The 23,076-nt window shown below is 42.4% G+C and overlaps 1 protein-coding gene across 2 annotated transcripts in view; it reads right to left on the bottom strand.

Annotated features, from left to right (window-relative positions):
- The window catches only part of LOC126481519 (tyrosine-protein phosphatase non-receptor type 13-like), a 450,882-nt gene that overhangs the window by 108,865 nt on the left and 318,941 nt on the right, over window positions 1-23,076 (bottom strand). For both annotated transcript variants that reach the window (XM_050105325.1, XM_050105332.1), the window contains one exon: window positions 7,374-7,441. In XM_050105325.1, the coding sequence (XP_049961282.1) occupies window positions 7,374-7,441 (68 nt within the window). The remainder of the gene's footprint in view (window positions 1-7,373; window positions 7,442-23,076) is intronic.

Genomic DNA, 23,076 nt, shown 5'->3' with positions numbered 1-23,076 from the left:
CGCGTACTCTGTGTAGAATCGAATTGGTATCCCGTCAGGTCCAGTGGACTTTCCTCTGTTGAGTGATTTCAGTTGCTTTTCTATTCCTTGGACACTTATTTCGAAGTCAGCCATTTTTACGTTTGTGCGAGGATTTAGAGAAGGAATTGCAGTGCGGTCTTCCTCTGTGAAACAGCTTTGGAAAAAGGTGTTTCGTACTTCAGCTTTACGCGTGTCATCCTCTGTTTCAATGCAATCATCATCCCAGAGTGTCTGGATATGCTGTTTCGATCCACTTACTGATTTAACGTAAGACCAGAACTTCCTAGGATTTTCTGTCAAGTCGGTACATAGAATTTTACTTTCGAATTCACTGAACGCTTCACGCATAGCCCCCCTTACGCTAACTTTGACATCGTTTAGCTTCTGTTTGTCTGAGAGGTTTTGGCTGCGTTTAAACTTGCAGTGAAGCTCTCTTTGTTTTCGCAGTAGTTTCCTAACTTTGTTGTTGTACCACGATGGGTTTTTCCCATCCCTCACAGTTTTACTCGGCACGTACCTGTCTAAAACGCATTTCACGATTGCCTTGAACTTTTCCCATAAACACTCAACATTGTCAGTGTCGGAACAGAAATTTCCGTTTCGATCTGTTAGGTAGTCTGAAATCTGCCTTTTATTACTCTTGCTAAACAGATAAACCTTCCTCCCTTTTTTTATAATCCTATTTACTTCCATATTCAGGGATGCTGCAACGGCTTTATGATCACTGATTCCCTGTTCTGCGCTTACAGAGTCGAAAAGTTCGGGTCTGTTTGTTATCAGTAGGTCCAAGATGTTATCTCCACGAGTCGGTTCTCTGTTTAATTTCCACAGACTCACGAACTCCTTACGGTCATTCTACGTAGTTCAATAGCACGAAAGCGTACTACACACTTCGATAAACAGATGGCGCGCAGTCTCACAATTATTTCCATACACTACAGAATATCTCCTAGATGGTCTGTCTCTCAGCTCTGTTCATTTATCCGTGGTTAGATATCAGATGACACGAAAGCGTAGCAGTAAGAACTTAAGTAAACGGATGACACCATGCAATTTGGCAGTTATTAATCTGAACACCTACGTCATGCTTTCTCCGACAATCAACGAGCGTTTAGTAGTGTTTTCTGCATTCTTCTGTGAATGTCGTAGCCAACTCGAGCATTACTCGTGATTTTAGCGAGTTATTTAGTGAGTTTTTAGTCCACTAGTTGCGAGTAGTCATTGCTGACGCTGGTGGTAAACAACAAATTCTGCACAAGCAAGCGAGAGACATAACTTGCAGTATACACTCTTTCTTCAAGCGCTTATCGCAACCATCGCTAGCAACCGTCCGTGTCTCGAGCTGCACGAACCGCCATCTTTCGTAGATCGGACTGTAGTAACAGATGAGCTGTTACAGCAGTAATTTCTACATCACAGTAACCGCTTCCTTCTCACAGTTGTTTTTTGCTGCCTCTAATCCGGATGCGTTTTGCGTGCTGGACGGTGCTGGGCGCGCTCTTGTCGTGTTGCCGCTAGCGCGGGATTCTGTGCCGAACTAAGTTGGTATTGACCAGATTTTTTTGAATCCTTATTGCTATGTATTCCTTTATAGTGCTGCCCCAATAGCTGGTTGCTCGGTATAGCTCCTAGATGTTCTGAAAGTCAAAAGTGTGGTATTCCATCATGCTACGCTCTGTTGTCACTGATTTCTCTTTGTTCCAGTCGATGTGCTCCTCGTAGCGTTTAAGAGACAAAGCGCTGCGTTTGCCCGCTGCGTTGGTGGTCACATTCACAAGAGATGTTGTATATTCCAGGTACTATCAGTCTTGAGCGTCTTTCACAGAGCCAGTTTTGAGGGCCTTAGGCCGTGGTCGGAAGAAGATTTTTATGTTCGATCTTACTTATCAGTCTCGCGATTTTCGCTGTAAGCGATTCCACGGAAAGCGTGCCTCTTTTCTTCTTCTCTTTTTCCCGGTTTGCTATGTACTTTACCTTCTTGAATGCTTCGCTGTGCCCGTTTTTGCAGAACACTCCCTTCAAGTGATACAGTTAGGCCAGGAGGCTTTCCTTACCGCGGATGGTGCGATATTTAACACTGCCAGCTGGTTGCAAACCCGAGAGATTTTCGCCGGTAGTACACGTCGGAAAAGCCAACATTCTCATATGAATATTTCTTTTCGCAATCCAAGCCTCATCTGTCATTTCTCACTCCACCCATTACTTCCCTAGCATTGGCCGGTTATTGTTTTACCCTTCTGAAGTTAATAAATATGGAGAATATCATTTTCAAATAAACCATCAGGGAATTTTCCTAAAGTGGATTACAGAAATCACGCAAAAACATGAATGTGAATGGACACACAGGGGTCTGAACCGCTGTTTTCCTGAATACGAGCCCATTGTCTTCCTTACCACTGTGGCCCCTCGGTCGATCAGTGGATGAATAGTCAACTTTCAATCACTGTTTTAACTCGTATTCCCTGTATAGCATTAGGTGGTGGACTCACCCAGAGCATGTCTAACAAATCGACGCCTAAAATCAGCCCTTGTAAAATACTACTATCAGTGCAAGGGAGGTCTGTTTTTCATGAACTTCTGCTCAATATTAAATCAATACAGAACCCATTTAAGAAGATGCACACATCTGATTCTTCTTGCGAAATGTATCGTAGTCCTTGTTTCTGATAGTCGAATACCATATTGTGCACCTTCTCTGTGGTTGCAGTTTTGAGACGTTGTTCACGTGGTCCAATTCCAAGAGAAATACATCCAACTGAATTCGGCTAACTATTTTTAATTATTGGAAATGATAGAACAAACTTCTTATCTGCCTGAAATAACTCGTTATACATGTTCCTTACAACGCGCCTTAAACGACCTCAGCTAAGGGTGGACGAATGGGCGCGAGTCAAGTGAGCTCTTACATGCAAACAACCCGTCAGACAACACTTCCGTACGCATCAAAGCGTCTTTCACTCCATTATGCGACGTGAAGAGTTCTATGTTCTGCGGTTATCTTCTTTATTTCTCATTTTCAACAAGGCAGTGTAATTTACATCTATTAAATATGCTGGAATAAGTACGTTCTCTATTTCACATTGCACCAGGCAAGAGGTGGTATTTGAGCCAGTCATGATAAATTTGCCAATAATAATATACTGAAGCGCCAAAGAAACTTGTATAGGCATGCGTATTCGAATACAGAGATATGTGAACTGGCGGAAACCGCGCTAGGGTCGGCAACGCCCATATAAGACAACAAATGTCTGGCGCAGTTGTTAGATCGGTTACTGCTGCTACAGTGACACGTTATCAAGAGTTAAAGGAGTTTCAGCGTGGTGTTATAGTCGGCGCACGATCGATGGAACACAGTTTTTCCGAGGTGGCGACGAAGAGGGCATTTTCCCGCACGACCATTTCACGAGGCGCCATGTCACGGATTGTGCAGCCCTCCCGCCGGGGGTTCGAATCCTCCCTCGGGCATGGAAGTGTGTTGTTCTTAGCATAAGTTAGTTTAAGTAATGTGCAAGTCTAGGAACAATGACCTCGGCAGTTTGGTCCCTTAGGAATTCACAAACACCCATTTCACGACTATACCGTGAACATCAGGAATCCGGTAAAGCATCAAATCTCCGACATTGCTGCGGCCGAAAAAAGATCCTGCAAGAACGGTACCAACGACGACTGAAGGGAATCGTTCAACGTGACAGAAGTGCAACCCTTCCGCAAATTGTTGCAGATTTTAATCCTGGGCCATCAACAAGTGTCAGCGTGCGAACCATTCAACGAAACATCATCGGTATGAGCCTTGGGAGATGAAGGCCCACTCGTGTACCCTCGATGACTGCACGACACAAAGCTTTACGCCTCGCCTGGACCTGTCAACACCGACATTGGGCTATTGATGACTGGAGACATGTTGCCTGGTCGAACGAGTGTCGTTTCAAATTGTATCGAGCGGATGGACGTGTACGGGTATGGTAAAAACCTCATGAATCCATGGGCCCTGCATGTCAGCAGTGGACTATTCAAGCTGGTGGGGGAGTATCTGTAATGGCGTGGGGCGCGTGCAGTTGAAGTGATATGGGACCCCTGATACGTCTAGATCCGACTCTGACAGGTGACACGTACTAACAAGGGAACCTCCCCATCGCACCCCCCTCAGATTTAGTTATAAGTTGGCACAATGGATAGGCCTTGAAAAACTGAACACAGATTAATCGAGAAAACAGGAAGCAGTTGTGTGGAACTATGAAAAAAATAAGCAAATTATACAAACTGAGTAGTCCATAAGCAAGATAGGCAACATCAAGGATAATTTGAGCTCAGGAGCTCCGTGGTTCCGTGGTTAGCGTGAGCAGCTGCGGACCGAGAGGTCCTTGGTTCAAGTTGTACAAGTTAGGGGCGTCGACAACATATTCCTGTCATGTGACGCACATGCTGTCACCAGTGTCGTATAGAATATATCAGACCTGTTTTCCTGTGGAGGAATCGGTTGACCTATGACCTTGTGATCAAATGTTTTCGGTTCCCATTGGAGAGGCACGTCCTTTCGTCTACTAATCGCACGGTTTTGCGGTGCGGTCGCAAAACGCAAGACACTAAACTTATTACAGTGAACAGAGACGTCAATGAACGAACGGACAGCTCATAACTTTGCGAAAATAAAGAAAGAAAACTCTTCACTCGAGGGAAGACTTGAACCAAGAACCTCTCATTCTGCAGCTGCTCACGCTAAGCACGGGACCACGGCGCTCCTGAGCTCACACTATCCTTGATGTTGCTTATCTTGCGCATGGACTACTCAGTTTGTATATATTGCTTATTTTTTTCATAGTTCCACACAACTTCTTCCTGTTTTCTCGATTAATCTGTGTTCAGTTTTTCAAGGCCTGTCCACTGTGCCAACTTATAACTAAATCTGAGGGGGGTGCGATGGGGAGGTTCCCTTGTAAGCACCCTGTCTGACCACCTGCATCCATTCATTAGTGTAATACAGTGAATGGATCGAAGCATGTATAAGCTCCGTCGCCTCTAATGTTTAGCATGCCGCAGCAGCTAAACAAGGTTAAGAATGCCTGTCTTGTAGAGGTTAAGACCGCCTGTCTTCTATATGTACTAGCAATTTAGAGGTCTGTTTTTAAGAATCTGGACATTAGTGTGACTGTATGGCCCATGTTTGGGTTAATAGTTAATTGTCTGGTGGATGTAGAGACCGGTCCGCTGACACATCAGAGTACTGGGATATTAAAGAATGAAAAGAATTAGTTCGTGAGACGAAGTGGAAGTTTGCTGATAAGATATTCTGACGAGTGTCGGCTGCACAGATAGGGATCCTCCGTTATAAGGTCTGTGTCTTCTTAAGATATTAGTATGTTCCAGTGGGCTGCATGTCAGTAGCATACAAGAGCCCAAACTTTGTTACCTCGCTTATGAAGAAAGTGCAACCTTTATTTACGTGCCCCGTTAATTTCCTAATAAAACGTTAACCTCTTATCTACCGAGAGGACTAGTGGAACTAATGAAGGCGGTATACACTGAGGCCACAAAAGTCATGGGATACCTCCAAACATTGTGGCGGACCGCCTTTCGCCCGGCTTAGTGCAGCAACTGGACGAGGCTTGGTCTGAACAGGTCGCTGGAAGTCTCCTGCAGAAATACTGAGCCATGCTGCCTCTACATCCGTCCATAATTGTGCACGAACTGATCTCTTGGTTATGTCCCATAAATGTTCGATGAGCTTAATGTCGGACGATCTGGTTCAAATGGCTCTGAGCACTATGCGACTCAACATCTGAGGTCATTAGTCCCCTAGAACTTAGAACTACTTAAACCTAACTAACCTAAGGACATCACACACATCCGTGCCCGAGGCAGGATTCGAACCTGCGACCGTAGTAGTCGCGCGGTTCCGGACTGAGCGCCTAGAACCGCATGGCCACCGCGGCCGGCGGACGATCTGGGTGGCCAAATCATACACTCGTATCGTTCAGAGTGTTCTTCAAACCAATCGCCAACAATAGTGGCTTGGTGTTCCATGTAAACTCAGCCCACACCATTATGGAGCTCAAATGGCTCTAAGCACTATGGGACTTAACTTCTGAGGTCATCCGTCCCCTAGAACTTATAACTACTTAAATCTAACTAAGGACATCACACAATCCATGCCCAAGGGAGGATTCGAACCTGCGACCGTAGCGGTCGCGCGGTTCCAGACTGTAGCGACTAGAACCGCTCGGCCACTCCGGCAGGCATTATGGAGCCACCAGCAGCCTGCACAGTGTTTTGTTGACGACTTGTGTCCTTGGGTTCGCGGAGTCTGCGCAACACTCGAACACTGCCATCAGCTCTTAACAACTCAAATCGGGACGTACTGTTAGCAAAGACATTCGCGTCGGTCGTCTGCTGCCAAAGCCCATTAACGGCATATTTCGCCGCACTGTCCTAACGCATACGTTCGTCGTACGTCCCACGTTGATTTCCGGGTTATTTCAAGCAGAGTTGCTTGTCTGTTAGCACTGACGATTCTACACAAACGATGCTGTTCTCGGTTGTTAAGTGAAGGCCGGCAGTCACTGCGTTTTCCGTGGTGAGAGGTAATATCTGAAATTTGGTATTCTCGGCCCACTCTTGACACTGTGGATCTCGAAATACTGGATTCCCTAACGATTTCCGAAATGGAATGTCCCATAGGTCTAACTTCAACTACTACTCCGCGTTCAAAGGCTGTTAATTGCCGTCGTGCGGCCATGATCACATCGGAAACCTTTTTATATGAACCACCTGAGTACAAATGACAGACAGCTCTGCCAATACATTGCTCTTTTATACCTAGCGCACGCGGTACCATCGCCATCTGTGTATGTGCATATCGCCATCCCATGAGTTTTATCACCTCAGTGTAGATATCAATCACTAACGCCGAAACTTGAATTAAGCTTTCTCCATAAATAGGATTACTACCTTCGTACTCATGTTTTGTTCCCTCGACTTTATAGCTGCTGGACCAGAAACAAATATTCGGATCGTTGTTAAGCTATGGTTGGAAGAGAAACTACTTCAGAATTAAAGGTAGTGTTGTCTTTGGGGATTTTAATTTGACTGGTAGCATAAGACACTCTAGAACGTCTCCCAGAAATCTCAGGGAGTCTAGTGTTATTCTTATGTTTGGATAGTATTTCGAAGGTTAACCTTATTCTTAGCAGCAGGTGGACCTAACATTTGCCTTAGAATTTTTCCTCCGTTTGTGGACCTGCAGACGCACTTGCACTGAGTACGATGTTTGAATGGAACAGTGATAAATTTGACAGCTAGAGCACTTGAACTGCTAACAGGTAATTTCAAGAAGCGATCAGTCTGCGTTCTCTTACCTGTGATTTCCGGCTAGGCGTCTGAGTGTATTGCTCCATGGCTGCGTGTTTGTAGAGTACTGGGGCGCCTGCAACACAGAAGTAAACCAGCTGACAAATACATCTTTCTCGCTCGTGGATCACCTTCACCTTCTACGATGATTACTCGGAAAGACTGCTGACCTGTCTGGAACAACTGCATTTTATGTAATATTTTAACATTAAACAATTCAACTGATCAGGCAAAAACGATGCTGTTGTATTACCACAGCAACAGTCTGATTAAGTGAACACATTACAGTATTTTCTGGAAAACATTCTTTGAAATTCTGCAGTTATGAGACATGAAATCCGTGGAGTGAAAGGTTATCTACAACTTGTACAGAAACCAGACTGCAGTTATGGGAGTCGGAGGAATGAAAGGGAAGCATTAATTGAGAATGGAGTGAAACAGATTTGAACTGTATCCCCCATGTTAACAGTCTGCTCACTGAGCGAGCAGTACAGGAAACTACGGTCAGTTTGGAAAAGGAATAAAAGTTTGGGGAGAACAAATAATAATTTTATGGCTTGCGTGTTAGAAACGCAAAAGACTTGGATCATCAGTTCGTCAGAACGGTCAATATCTTGAATAAAGGTGAAAAGGTGAATATAAATGAAAGTAAAGCGAGGGCAATGGAGTGTTGTCGAATTAAGTCAGGTGGTGCTGAAGAAATCTGCAACGTTCCCCAGCAGTGAATCTTCCCCATTTCGGAAAGCAAAGGCATGAGTGGACCAGCCTTTATTTATTAATACTATAGGTTCAACAATTTATCACTCTTCGTGAATAAACGAAGATCCTTACAAAATTATGTATCACTCTCTGGCCTTTTAGTTATTGTAGTAGACGGACGCGTCTGTATGTTCTAGGCTAAACGACATACAAACAATGTGAAAAAGCAGTTGTCGTCTTTCAAATAAACAAGGTGAGTGCATAACAATTTTTATTTATCAATTACAAATATGACATATCACGATATAAATGAACTTCCCTAGCAGCTAAGTTTTAACGCCAGCAGAGTCTGACCGGATATTTCCTGCCAAGAAGACAGCGAGAAAGGAGATAAAACTTTAATTAATTTACACTGAAGTCCGACTGCCTTCATGCAGAATATCAATCTAAAACACACAGCAAAGATGCCCATGAAACATTTTTTTGGAAACGAAACTCTGAAAGTAGTAGACGAGTTTTGGGCAGGAAAATAACTGATTAGCCCTTAAAAGGAAGTATTTGCCTAGGAGAAACGCATGTATTTTTGTTTTGTTAGATTGGCCATACTGACTGCGCTATTGGCGGGAATGGCTCTGTAGCTTCATACAGTTTCTTTCTCAGTCTTGTGGTGTGAGCCACTGTTGATGGGGAAGGTGAAATAATAGTTGTTTTCTCAAATATTACGGTGTCTGTGTAATACATATTTCTAGTAACGCAAGTTTTCTTGAGTGTCTATTAGGCACGTATTTCCAAACGTGATACTTTTGTTTCGGGTGAGTACAATTAGATGCAGCTAACTGTCTTTCCTCTTAGACATACTTTTTTAAGTTACACGGCCTGTGTTGTGGTCTTCAGTCCTGGGACTGGTTTGATGCAGCTCTCCATGCTACTCTATCCTGTGCAAGCTTCTTCATCTCCCAGTACCTACTGCAACCTACATCCTTCTGAATCTGCTTAGTGTATCCATCTCTTGGTCTCCCTCTACGATTTTTACCCTCCACGCTGCCCTCCAATACTAAATTGGTGATCCCTTGATGCCTCAGAATATGTCCTACCAACCGATCCCTTCTTCTAGTCAAGTTGTGCCACAAACTTCTCTTCTCCCCAATCCTATTCAATACCTCCTCATTAGTTACGTGATCTACCCATCTGATCTTCAGCATTCTTCTGTAGCACCACATTTCGAAAGCTTCTATTCTCTTCTTGTCTAAACTATTTATCGTCCATGTTTCACTTCCATACATGGCTACACTCCACACAAATACTTTCAGAAACGACTTCCTGACACTTAAATCTATACTCGATGTTAACAAATTTCTCTTCTTCAGAAAGGCTTTCCTTGCCATTGCCTGTCTACATTTGATATCCTCTCTACTTCGACCATCATCAGTTATTTTGCTCCCCAAATAGCAAAATTCCTTTACTACTTTAAGTGTCTCATTTCCTAATCTAATTCCCTCAGCATCAGCCGACTTAATTCGGCTACATTCCATTATCCTCGTTTTGCTTTTATTGGTGTTCATCTTATATCCTCCCTTCAAGACACTGTCCATTCCGTGTTACACGGCCTAGCACTTTCAAATATATTTTACAGGTGTTTAAAATGGAACAGGTTCTATCTAAGTCACTAAAAAGAAGACGAACGGAAGTACTGAGAGGGGATGGTCCAAATTTTGAAAAGAAACTTGCTAGGAAGTAGTAAATGGAGAGGAAAGGAATAGAGAGGATTTATTTTCTGACTATTCTGACCGTGCTCCTTCTTTTTACCCTGAAAAAGCAAGCATCAGGTCTTTCTCTGATGAGCAAGAGTCTGTTGCAGGTGTTTACTTCTCCTGCGCAGGTGAGCAGGCAAATAAAGATATTCCAGTTTCTTTTGTTTACAAAGGGAAAGTGGATTTTATTTGGAATCGAAAGAACCAAATAAGGCTTGACGAACATCTCGTGATAACATAACGGGGAAATACAAGATATATAAAAGGCTGTTAAAAATGTAGGTGATAATCTTAAGATAGGAGATATTTGGTTGACCACAGTTCTTGTAGAGTTCCATTATACGAGTATTCATGAAAGTAATACATACTGGAATCCTCACTTGATGGGAACGTTTAGTGAATTAGTGTTCAGTTTTTTCATTATACTAATATATTAATGTACCTTTTTGCAAGAAAAGCAAGATTTTTTTAATTACCGTGACTTGCAGACACATATTTCCTCTTACGTAGTAATAATTATTGTTTCTATTAAGGGTTAAGCAGAAGTAATGATAATAAATGAAAATGTAGACTGGCAAGAAGAAAAACAGCTTCCCTATGAAAGAGAAATATGTTGAGCTTGAATATAAATTTACGTATTAGGAAGTTTTTTCTGAAAGTATTTGTTTGAAGTACAGCCTGATATTGAAGTAAAACTTTTGGAATGTTGCGTTACAGAGGAGTAATTAATATAGATGGCAGGTCGAGTAACTAATGAAGCTGAAGCTATACTGAATCGAATTGGGGAGAGGCAATCTTTATGACTAACTTGACTTAAGGGATTGTTTGATAGGACACATCCAGTGTCATCAAGTAATCGTCATTCTAGTAGTGGAGGGAAGTCCGGGGGTAAAAATTATAGGGGGCAGCGAAGGCTTGAATATAGTAAGCGATTCAAGCGGTTGTGGACTGCAGTAGTTATGCAGATACAAAACGGATTGTACAACACAGACTAGCATGGAGAGTCGTATCAAGTAAGTCTTCAAATTGATGACTGCAACAGCAATACATTTCAGATCGGCTCACAATATGATCCAAAATCTGCTACCGACTTGATTGATAACATCTCAGTTGTTGCGTTTTTATGGTGGCATTAGTAAGAGTAATTCTTGAAGAATAGTTTCTCAGATATTCTCTTCATGGCTGGCAATTGCCACATAGTGGACAGAAGATTGCTCTTGAACACACTATCGCAACTTTTTGCTTTTTACTACATATAAAACAACTTGCAATATACATAGTTAAATTTGAAAACAGACCTGTAAAGTGGCTATGTGAAAATTATTATAACACATTATTCTTATAAACAGAGGCATTTAACGAGTGATTTCGCCATATTGTCTTGTGCTTTTGATTCGGTGAGTGTGCACTCCACTACTCCACTACTGTCCATTCAAAAGTCCCGCCCGCAGTTTGGCAGAAAAATGGCCGCCGTATCGTCCTGTTGGCCACTCTCTCCCTATACAGGCTCTCTAGTTGTGCACGGAAGATGGCATTCTACTCAACGAACAAACACGCCAGGGCACTTATCAAGCGAGGTAGTGTTGGTAGGGTAGTCCCACATTCACAATCGCTGTGTACAGTCACAGACAGTGCAGTGTGACACAGAGAAGACGCCTAAAGACTCTGTTGAGGAGGGCCATAGGAAGGATGGAAGCAGCCAGTCGCAAACTGATGTGGCCCGCGCCTTAATGTGAATCGTTTTGTTGTTTCTCGGATGAGGCGACAGTTTATACAGAGACTGAAACTGTATCCCAGAGACCAGGACAGGGCCCACCACATGTGTCATCAGAGAGAGTGGACTGTTATTTGGCCATAAGGGCACGACGGTACCGCCTTACTACTGCACTACAACTGGCATCAGACCTCGCAATATCCCCTGGATGTATTGTATCGAGGCAAACGTTGTACAAAAGGCTTCAGCAGAGTGGCCGTTATTGTTGAAGACCAGCTGTCTGTTTACCTCTGGCGTGTCTTCACAGAAAGGAACGTGTAGAGTGATGTCGTTAACAAGCCACATGGAGGAACGGCGGGCCAGAGTTCTTTCCACAGATGAGTCCCGATTTGGCATGGAGAGTGATTCTCGGCGGATTCGCATCTGGAGGACACGTGGAACACGATTTCGGGACCCGAATATTATGGAAAGAGACCGATATCGAGGAGGATCCCCAATGGTGTGGGAATGGATTATGTTGACCATTCGACATTCCTTCACGAAATTGTACGGGTGAAACAGCATGATTTAACAGGTACAGCGAGGAGATCTTGGTACCTCATGCGTGGATGTTGCAAGGTGCTGTGTGCCCAAACTTCGTATCAATAGACGGTAATGCATGACCTCATAGAGCACAGTGGTTCATGTTTTTTTGGAAACGGAAGATATTCCACGCATGGCATGGCCTGCCCGCTCTCCCGATTTGAGTTCCATAGAGCATGTCTGGGATGCACTAGGGGGCGGGTTGCATCACGTCAGCATCCACCAACCACTCTCCAAGACTTGTGAGCAGCTCTGCAAGAAGAATGGGCGTTATTGCCTCAACATGAGACTGATGACATCATTCACAGTGTGTCCCGTCGTTGTCAAGCCTGCCAGAGGTGGTCACATCCCATACTGAGCACATTATCCAGTTGTCAGAATGTATGTGCAAATTCGTTAAGATGAAAATTAAAAAAAAACGAAGGACATTTTTGTATACCGTTATGCATCTTGCAGTTATTACGTTCTGTATACTTTATACATTGTTTCTGCTGTACTATCACATGTCTGTGCTGTTTTGTGGCAAAATAAACGCAACCTTGCAAAATTTCCGTTTGTTGCTTTTTCGACACCAATGTATTTGTGTTCACAAATGCAAACAATTTTCCTCAGTAAATAGTAATTTATTACTGTCGGCACGCAGTCAAGAGCCACTAGACGGTCTTTGTTAACCGAAATGTTGGCACCTGGGCGAAAATTAAAAAAAAAAAAAAAATTACACTGATTTTCATATAATGATTAAAATATTTGATGTTGATTATCTCCGAGACACACGGAAAAGATTCTCGGAACGATAAAAATCTTCTAAAATCTAAATAATGGCTAACATTACACAGAAAACATGAAATGTGTGTGTCTTTACCTCTCCTGTTAAATGATGCACCATATGACGAAACACGCTCAATGTTCAGGAGAAAGCATCTGCATAATAAATAAGGCTTTCTAAACGTCAGTTCTAATCTCATGAGCGTAAACAGTCTCCCTGAATAACGGGCTTTGACGTAGGAAAGAAAAGCGCAGAAAGAGGACAAACCACGGGCAAACTGCGCACGCCCAGCTGAACCGACAAAATATTAACAAAGCGGACAATCAGGGCAGAACAACCAACGTCTGTGTCGCGGAAGCGGGATAAGCACACAAAGCGGTCCGACAAAAAATCCTAAAGGAGCGACCTCAGAAGCGTGTCTGCAGAACAGAACAGCAAAGAACTCGCGGGCAAACGGCACGATACTGTCAAGAGTACACTGCGCACCTAACTCAGTATTCCTGGCTTTCTATTCAGCATCGTAAAACAAAGCAAGAAACGACACCGCCCATCGCCTGCTATGTTTAAGTTAAATGTGTCACGAAATACCCTCAGGTACTTACGAAGTCGTTGATAAGTACAAACTCCTGTTTATTACCGATTAATGAGCTCAGACCAATAATGTTCCGGGTCGACATTTAGCCAATTCGAGAGTGTTCTGAAATTAATGTAGTAGGTTTTATCAGTAACACCGTGCCCGTTTATTAAATTACATATAGCTGCAACCTCATAGAGCGACAGATAAGTAGATAACATAAGAACAGACTGTAGCTCTGGAATGTCAATTTCCATAACAAGAAGGAAAACATTCTGCAATATCGTGGGCTGAATCGACTGAGAAATTGCCAAATAACATGGCGTATGGGTGTGACTTCCAAATACTTGTTCAGGCCCTTTATTTTAATAGGTTCACTGATAAGTAGAGTTTGGATTTTGCATGTTTTGCATATCATATTTTTTTACGGTACCTGGTGTTGTATCTTTGTGAATTATGATGTTTTGGAGGTACTACGCTACTTAATTCAAATTTAAAATGCATATATTTGCATATTTTTGGCGTTTGAGCATATTATTGTCATATTTAGAGGTAATGGCCGTAAAGACGCATATTTTTGACATTTATAGGTAATATTGAGGTTCATTTTGTTCCCTGACAACCCAAGAACCTCCCAGAATATTAGACCAATAAATTTCCAAAATGAGATAATACGTGACGAGCCATTAGAATAAAAGCCTTTCAGGTAAACGTGAGTAGCTTATGGAGGGACATAGTCTTGTTTTCCCACTTAGGCAGTCTCTCGGATAATGATGCTAAAGACTTGTGATGGTTCATTGTTGCAAGATGGTTTATCGGAGTAGCAACGTGCTTCGATATTTGTTGCCCCCAGTTACTGCATTTTCAGGTCGCTCACCTGATCTCTGCAGTGCACCAACAATGCCCTACTAGTTATTGTTGGCATTTCGGAATATGAATCATTCTTGCGTGTGTTTCCGTTTTGTTCTCATCGACTCTTTGCTACCTTCTTCAAATTACGAATATAGCCAGGTCAAAAACCAATAATTTGCAGAAATTGATCGGGAGCGATAGTGCTTTCACAACGGACGGAAAAATAATATTCTGAAAAGTATGTGAAAAAGAGGTAAGTTTAATTTTGTTTTTTCTTTTTCGATAATTTTTCCAAGAAATTAAAACAATTATTAAGTTCATTTGTAAATATGCGTGTATGTTTTCTATGTACGAATGGGAAGGAACAAAAAAAACCTTTGGGAATTACCTTCGGCGTTCTTGGAAATTAAAAAAAAAAGTTAAATGTTGTGAGGGGATAGAAGGTCCAGTTTTCAGAAACTTATTTGTAGTCTTAATTCACTTTTTTGAGTGGCCATCTCGCAGGTACACATTGTTCTCTTACATTTTTGTTCAGTTGTACGCACTTATTGATATTTGTTCACTTCTCCAACGCTTCAAGGTCAGGGTTGAGAAAAAATTTCAACTGAAACTTGACAGCAACCATTGATCTCCTCATTTTCGAAGTATATGGACGACAAAATGAGTTCAGTGAAGATCTTTGCGAGTCTTGAATAAAAGCGAACATCCCCTTGAATGAGCTGGAGAATGAAGGATTAAGGACCTTCTTGAAAAAATATACCGGAAAAGTTATTCCTCACGAGTCAACGCTCAGAAAGAACTATGTGGACTCACTGGATGAAAAGGTAAGGGTATTTATGGACCTAGATATGTGGAAGTCAATGGATATAATTTGGTATATACATGGGCCAAAATAATAGTCGTTTAATTTTAAAGAAACTAGAAAAATAAATTTAAATTATGTTTGACTGTTTATTTTTGTAAAATGAACAGTGCTACTTGAATATAGAAAAAATTTGAAGTGAGTGAAGTTTTTCAAGAAAGGAGAAGACAAATGAAGAAAGAATATGAGAAGGAGACAGTTTGTCTCGAAACGTTCACTGCGAAAAGAAAGTAAATTTATTTTTAAGGAATATAATTTTTGCGCGAATTGGTCAATGTATACACAAAAGAAAATAGTCAAATATAGGTAGTTGTTAAAAGAGATATAGTTTGTTTTTGTGTGTATGTCTCATACGTAGTGTCAACATGTTTATGTGTATTTTTAAAATTTAGTTTCTCTATTATAAACATTGGAGAGTATTAGGAAAGACATTGGCGATTCTCCAGGTTGGCTATCCGTTGAAGAAACCACTGATTCCTGCGGTCGATATATGGTGCACGTCATAGTTGGAAAACTGTCTGGTGACAAGGCCGCACAAGTTCACCTCATACTGTGTAAAGGAGTGGAACGAACGACACACGTCACCATTGCACCCACATTTCAGGCAGCATTGTGTAAGTTTCGCCAATATTGAATAGTTTAAAATAAATTATAGGTAATATAAGAGTGCAGTTTTTCAAATCATAACCTGAGCCAATAATTAGTTTTTCACATCATGTCCCTAGCCAATAGTAAACAATTTATAAAATCCTTTGATTTACTTTCAGGTTTGCTATGGAGAAGTGAAAGTAAAAAACGTGGGGAGAACAAGGTTTTGAGCATTGTGAAGGATAGTGCCTCATATATGTTGAAGGCTGCAGTGTGTCTCCGGGTGTTTTACCCTAAAATTATTCACCTCACGTGTCTGGCTCATGGAATCCATCGAGTCGCTGAAGAGGTCAGAACCACATTGCCAGAGGTCAACGGCCCTGTATTTTCGGCAAAGAAGGTTTTCATCAAGCCACCAAGTCGAGTGAGAGCTTTCAAGACTGCTCGCCCTGACTGTTCTCTGCCACCAGAACCAGTGTTGACGAGGTGGGGAATGTGGATTTTAGCTGGAAACTATTATGCAGACAACCACAGAAACGTTGAAGAGGTATGGATGTGTATGTAGTCTGGATAAATTGAATAAGCAAAGAAAATGAACACAACTTAGAATTCCAATATTAAGCTTATTTCTTTGTACAGGGCTTTTCAGCTTGAAACCAACATTCACTAGGTTACTACTTTCTTGATCCAGGTCCTAAAGGACTTTGAAGATAGCGAAAATTTAGCCAGAACAAAAGCCAAGGACACCTTGAAGAATACCAGCTTGCTACACAGCCTATCGTTCACCCGAGCGCACTTGGGTGGTCTTCCAGGCCTAATTGAGAAACTTAAGACTCATAACAAGGAAGCTACTAAGGCAGTGGCTCTCGTCGAAAGAATCAGAACACAGAGCAAGAGTTGGCAGGGTCCGATCGGTGAGAGACTTAGAAGAAAATTGGACGCAGTTCTTCATAGAAATCCTGGTTGCTCTGCGATTCGGAAGATCGCTCAGTTACTGGAGTGAGAGAAACGTTCAGAGAATCTAGATGATTTCACGTCCTCTGACGTCGCTGCTCTTAAATTTTTACCTGTAGTGTCATGTGATGTTGAACGATCATTTTTCAAGATCGAAAATATTATTTGACCACAGGAAAAATTTTCAAGTAGAGAATATGAAAAAAATGTCGGTAGTACAAACAAATTCTATTTTTTAGATTTTACCTAAGTTATCGTGTAAGTACTTATGTTAACCGTCATTTTATTCATTGAATTATAGCCATTATTGAAAATATTTGATGGTTATTCATTAATTTTCCCAAGTACGATGCATATTTTAAAGAATTTATCTAAGAGAAATGCATAATTAAAGAATTTTAGCTGTATATTTGAAGGCATATACTGACAGTAAGAGCATATTTTAATCGCATATTTCGAGGAGTTTTGGCGCATATTTCGTGGGTTTTAGGTGCATATCGATCCGAACACTACTGATAATGATGTTGTCTGTGTATCATTGACCGACGTTTTGTCTCAATGATACCCCACGTTTCGCACTTCTCCTTAGATTAGTTTTAGACATTCCCGCACTTAAAAGAAAAATCACTGATATCTCCTTATGCCAAGTATCAACGAGAAAGTACCTCACCTGTTCAAGTCTTCCGAAAAATCGAGTTTCCACTGTGCAGAAAAATAGTGGACAGTAACTCAACTGTTCCCATGAATTAGTTCCATCTCCCTTTGAAGATTGGACTTCATGATCAAAGTTACATCTAGAGCTCTCGTCTGTCATTCTTTGGACGTCTCCTTCCCCTCAGTACGAGTTACTCTTGTCCAGCGTACCTCCTCTGCGGATACAGTGTGCTTCAATGTAAAGTTTTGGTTGCACTGAAGAATATCGTGCATATTTGGTTCCGGTGAGCAAGACTGGCTAGATTTGACGGCTACGTCCGTTTTACAGTTCTCTTCTGCTTTACTATCTAAAGCCACTACCAGTAACGGATGTAGATGAACATCTGAAGTAGGAAAGATAAACTGTTGTACCATACACGAAATCTTTCTCCTGCCTACAGGGGATCCAGAAATTTAGAAAAATATTTCTATCTCAAATTACATCTACGTGACTAATATGCAATTCACACTCAAGTGCCAGGCAGAGGGTTCATCGAACTGATTTCACATTGTTTGTCTACTTAAATGTTCGTATGGCATTGTTGGCCAGGAGGCCCCATGCGGGGAAGTACGGCCGCCGTATTGCAAGTCCTCTTTAGTTTGTCTCCTGCTCCACTCTCGAACAGCGCCGGCGGGAGTGGTCGAGCGGTTCTAGGCGCTCCAGTCTGGAACCGCGCGACCGCTACGGTCGCAGGTTAGAATCCTGCCTCGGGCATGGATGTGTGTGATGTCCTTAGGTTAGTTAGGTTTAAGTAGTTGTAAGTTCTAGGAGACTGATGACCTCAGATGTTAAGTCCCATAGTGCTCAGATCCATTCACTCTCGAACAGCGCGCGGGAAAGAGGAACACTTAGATCTCTCCGTGCGAGCTCTGACTTCTCCATTTTATTACGATGATCATTTGTCCCTATGCAGGACTGCATCAACAAAGTATTTTCGCTTTCGGAGGAGGATTAACAAAATTAAACAGTCTTGCCAAACCTTTATTACTGTGAAGTAGTTCAACACGGCACGAATAGCGAAAACACAGATGACTCGAGCTAGCAATGAAGGTAGGTGTGCAACATTCGGTCAGTCAGTGATTCCCCTACTGGCCTACTCAGAGTGGAAGCGACCGGATACGCAGCGTGATTTTCACTCGCTCTGATGCCATTAATACCTCTCCTCATATACTGGTCTCAAATGTCTATCATCATGCTGCAACTGCAATACCAATCTGATATGTCCAGCAATTCGGCTGTACCTTTCCATAATAATAAATACAGTATTTCTCCATATTCTTCTCTATTTCTGCCATACGACTGTGAAACAAATTACTCTGCAATATGTATGTTATCCAAAACTCTCTTTTATCATCGGCGTGGCTTGCATCTAGGCACATTCCAGCTGTTTTCTTTTTGTCAACAGAGAACGAGTAACTCTGTCGCACTTTGTCTACGCTTTTCTCATCCTTCTCTGTTTCTGTTTTCTTCCTTCCGCCTCATCTGCTAATCTTACCTAGTTACTCCTCGCCCTTCCTGTGACGAGTCAACTTCTTCCCCACATTATTCTTTCTGTACTAATGGCATATGCTTCTGTTAGATGGCATTGCTCACTTTTGTCAAGAGCGTAATGAGTGAACACCTTAATGTTAATAATACATACTTTTTTCTTACATTCCACACACTCGTTGCAACGGATATTGTTGCTGTTATTATTCTACATTGCTCATGTACCAAGCTAATTTCTGTTTTACTCACTTAAGGAAGACTGGTCAGATAAGAGAGGGCCTGAAGGGCCTACCTTGCCAGGTGAAACAAACGCACAAATAAATAAATAAACTTGCAAGGATAGGGTATGAAGGTATTTTACAGGCAACAGCTATGATTCTCACATTACACTAAATATCCACACTCACATCTCCTGATACTGCATCTCTCTGCGGAAAGGGGCTGTCATAACGTTGGCTTGTCAGCATTACGGCAACGATAGCAGACTGTGTAGTAATGCAAAAGGCGAAACAACCATGCAATAGCTCTGCATGAAGGTACTACGGGCAAAAACGCACTCTCAGTCTTTTTGCTATCTTTGGAAGTCCTGTTGCCGCCCTGCCGTGTTTCCGAATTAAATGTAAATTTTTACAATTCCGACTTTTGAAAAACAGATCCCTCCCTTTTTGTTCTTCATTCTAACATGTTTCGACATCTATGTGCTATCTTCATTGAGTTTCATTTTATTCCTGTAGAAAACTATGCAAAACTTTTGATGGTTTCCAAATTTAAGCCCAAAACCTATAACACATGCATTTTTATTTTGTTTTGATTGCAGTCATATATTGAAACATGTTTGGATAAAAAAAGAAAAACAACTGGTTTTGCAAAAGGTGGAGTTTAAGGCCCTAAACGCACCCTTTCACTTGAAGTGTTCGTCATACTTATCCTCCGAGCCCTGAACTTGTTCCACGGCGGCGGGACAGGTCGTGTTCCACGAAGATGACGGGTGAGGTACCGCTGAAGGCGGCCATTTGTTCCGCTGCGGGCGGCGGTCCAGGACGCTGCGCGCTGCTCCTTTGTTCAGCGCCTGGGCCGAAGGCAAGTACAGTTCCGGGCAACCGCGTAGCGACGTGGAAGCGGAACGAGCGCGCCCGCCCTGGACAAAGGCGCAACTGAGTACGCGGCGCAGCGCAATAAACCGTGCGTGTCACAACTGCCCTTCTTTTTGAACAGGAGAATCGTTGTCTGGAAAACGTTGACTAATTTTCTGTTCATCTCTGTCAGTATACAGTCAACTGAAACGTACAATTTTAATTCATAGGGGCCAGGAAATTGAGACTATTAGTATTGACCTGGTCCTTAAATCGGGCTTAAATCTTCTTGGTAAGCACTTTCGCATTCAAAATAAAACTTATTCATTTTGTCACTCTTCCGTGGCTGCGTTAATCATGCACGATGATGAACTAATGTGGCAATAGAAATTTATTTTGTAACTAGAGTGCACGTGACTCATCGATCTTCATTAACTTTTCTTACGTTCCAACTCCTAACCACCTCTCTTATATAGTGCACATCTGGCTTTCCAGTCATTCTTCTTTCCTCTAAATTTACATACAGCCGGCCGGTGTGGCCGAGCGGTTCCAGGCGCTTCAGGCTGGAACCGCGCGACCGCTCCGGTCGCAGGTTCAAATCCTGCCTCGGGCATGGATGTGTGTGATGTCCTTAGGTTAGTTAGGTTTAAGTAATTCTAAGTAAAATGAATATCTGTATGCTACCGTGAGGGCCCTGGTTTATCTTTCTTGTCTACGGGAGGTTGGTGGTAGTAGAAACGTCCTGCAGTCTGTAGTAAATGCTGGTTTTTAAACTTTCTGCATAGAATTTTGAGAAAAATAATGTTCTCTTTCCACTATGGAGTCCCATTTGCGTCCACCGAGCATTTTCGTAATGCTTGTGTGCTGATCGAACCAATAAAATCTAGCAACACGCCTTTGAATTCCTTCGATGTCTCCCTTTAATTCAACCTTGTGGGAATCCAAAACACTCGAACACTCCTCAAGAATTGATCTCACAGGTGTTCTATACTCAATGAATGATCTACACTTTCCTACGGATCTCACAACAAACCGAAGCCGACCATTCACTTTCTCTACAGCCGACCGTAAGTGCTCGGTCAATTTCAAGTCGTTTCGCAACGTTACGGCTAAATATTCAATCGACATCCATTCTTCCTTAGCTTTTCTACACTCTCCGGCAATCTCATTTCTGAGCAACGTGTACTGCTACTGCTCACATACGGCATCTTCATATTTTCGTTGTTTCTTTATTAACCCTTCCGCTGCAACGGACGACTGAGTTCGCATTCCGTGCTGAGGCTGCGTTTGTTACGGCTGTACTGCTCGCCAACAGCTGGTGGCTGTGCTGGGAGACAGTGTCTCGGCCGATACGAAATACTAATCATCCAATTTTCTAACACTATATGGTGAAAAAATTTAATTTTTGCACATCTTACAGTCTGGTATTTTCACACGATAAGAACTGGATTTCTTTTCGTTATCCGTCATACTTACTGCGCTGCATCGAATTAAGTAAATCGTTGCCTGTAATGAGAGACGGCGTTCCGGCCGATGTGAAAAACGTATCACCCGATTTTTCGAAAACTACTTCGTGAAAAAAAATGATTTTCGCACATCTTACAGTCTGATATCTTCGCTCCATGAAGGACTGAATTTTCTTTTTGTTGTACGCTGCATCAAATGAAGTAAAACATTGCGCGAAATTCTGAAGACTTTGCAGAGGTAAAAACGCTTGCTTAAAAGCAGAGTATGGTTGACTTCAGCTCATATACTGCAGTAATTGAAAAGTTTTCACGTCCCTGCGCATCGCGAATCGTGGGGTCATAGAAATCGTCATTTCTCATAAACGATTCAAGATATCAAAACGTTTTCTGTAAATGATAGCACGCACAGCATTGTACGGTAAGTAAAACGTGGACTATGGGAAAACCAGAACAGAAGAGAAGAGAATCGGAGCATTTGAGATGTGCTACGGAATACTGTTGAAAATTAGGTAAGGAGCGAGGAGGTTCTACGCAGGACCGGCGAGGAAACGAATATATGGAAAATGCGGAGAGGAAAAGGGGCAGTATGATTAAGTATCTGTTAAGACATCAGGAAGTAAGTTTCATGGTACTAGAGGGAGCTGTAGAAGAAGACGGAGACTGGAATACATCCGACAAATAACTGTGGATGTAGGTTTCGAGTGCTGCTCTAAGGTTGACAGAGAGGAATTCTTGGCGGGCCGCATGAAACCATCTGGAGCACAACTGACTCAAAAAAAGTTCTTCAAAATATTTAATCCGTACTCCAATAAAAGCCCGTTGCATTTTAGCCGCGGAGCATCAAATGTATCTTATAGCTCTTGAGACGCTTGAAGACACAACGGTGTCATTTAAGTGCTGTACGACAGACAGACTTGAAAAACGTGGTGGCTTTTAGTGAGGCTGGATTTGATTTTGATATGCGAGCGTATCCGCTGGTAACAGGCACACACTTGAGGGCAGATGACGTCATTGCACGTACAAATAATATAAACTTTGCGCTGCACCAAAGTAGAAATTGCTGTTTTCCTCTCTTTGTCGAGTTATCATGTTCCTTACTCCTTCAGCTGCTGGGCGGATTTGGATCAAATGTGGAATGGAGATAGCCTATACCCTGAATTAACAAATTACTACCTTTTATTACGAAAAAAATTACTGTTCACTTGGGATGGGCAACATGGTTAAGAAGTCATTCCACGGAAGTTAACTATCAACTGAACGCATTAAGTGTAGCGCAGACATCAGTTTTTTCGATAAGTAAACGAGTAGGTTATGAGCAACATGTATTCTGTCAGCTTCTTCCATCATCTCAAAATTTGATTTCCCCGCCCCATGTAGCGCTGTTTGGTGTGCAGCAAGCGCGCTCGCGCCTCAGTACCTCCAAGAGATAACTTCTGTGATTGCGCATACGCACGGATAGTTAGTTTCATCATTAACATTTCTTTATAAATAACTATTTAACCCGCGGGGCGCGGGCGGCTAGTGCATAGATAACCGTCGGCTAATCATGAACGCGTGGCTGGGACGTTATACAGCGAACGCCGGAAGGCGCTTCGGGTCCAGTTCTAAGGTCAAGGCCACCGCCCACCTCAGCCGTGGCAGCGGCGCT

The sequence above is a fragment of the Schistocerca serialis genome, chromosome 1 (assembly GCF_023864345.2).
Source record: "Schistocerca serialis cubense isolate TAMUIC-IGC-003099 chromosome 1, iqSchSeri2.2, whole genome shotgun sequence".
In the NCBI taxonomy this organism is placed as follows: domain Eukaryota; kingdom Metazoa; phylum Arthropoda; class Insecta; order Orthoptera; family Acrididae; genus Schistocerca; species Schistocerca serialis.
This window is presented reverse-complemented; position numbering and strand designations above follow the sequence as displayed.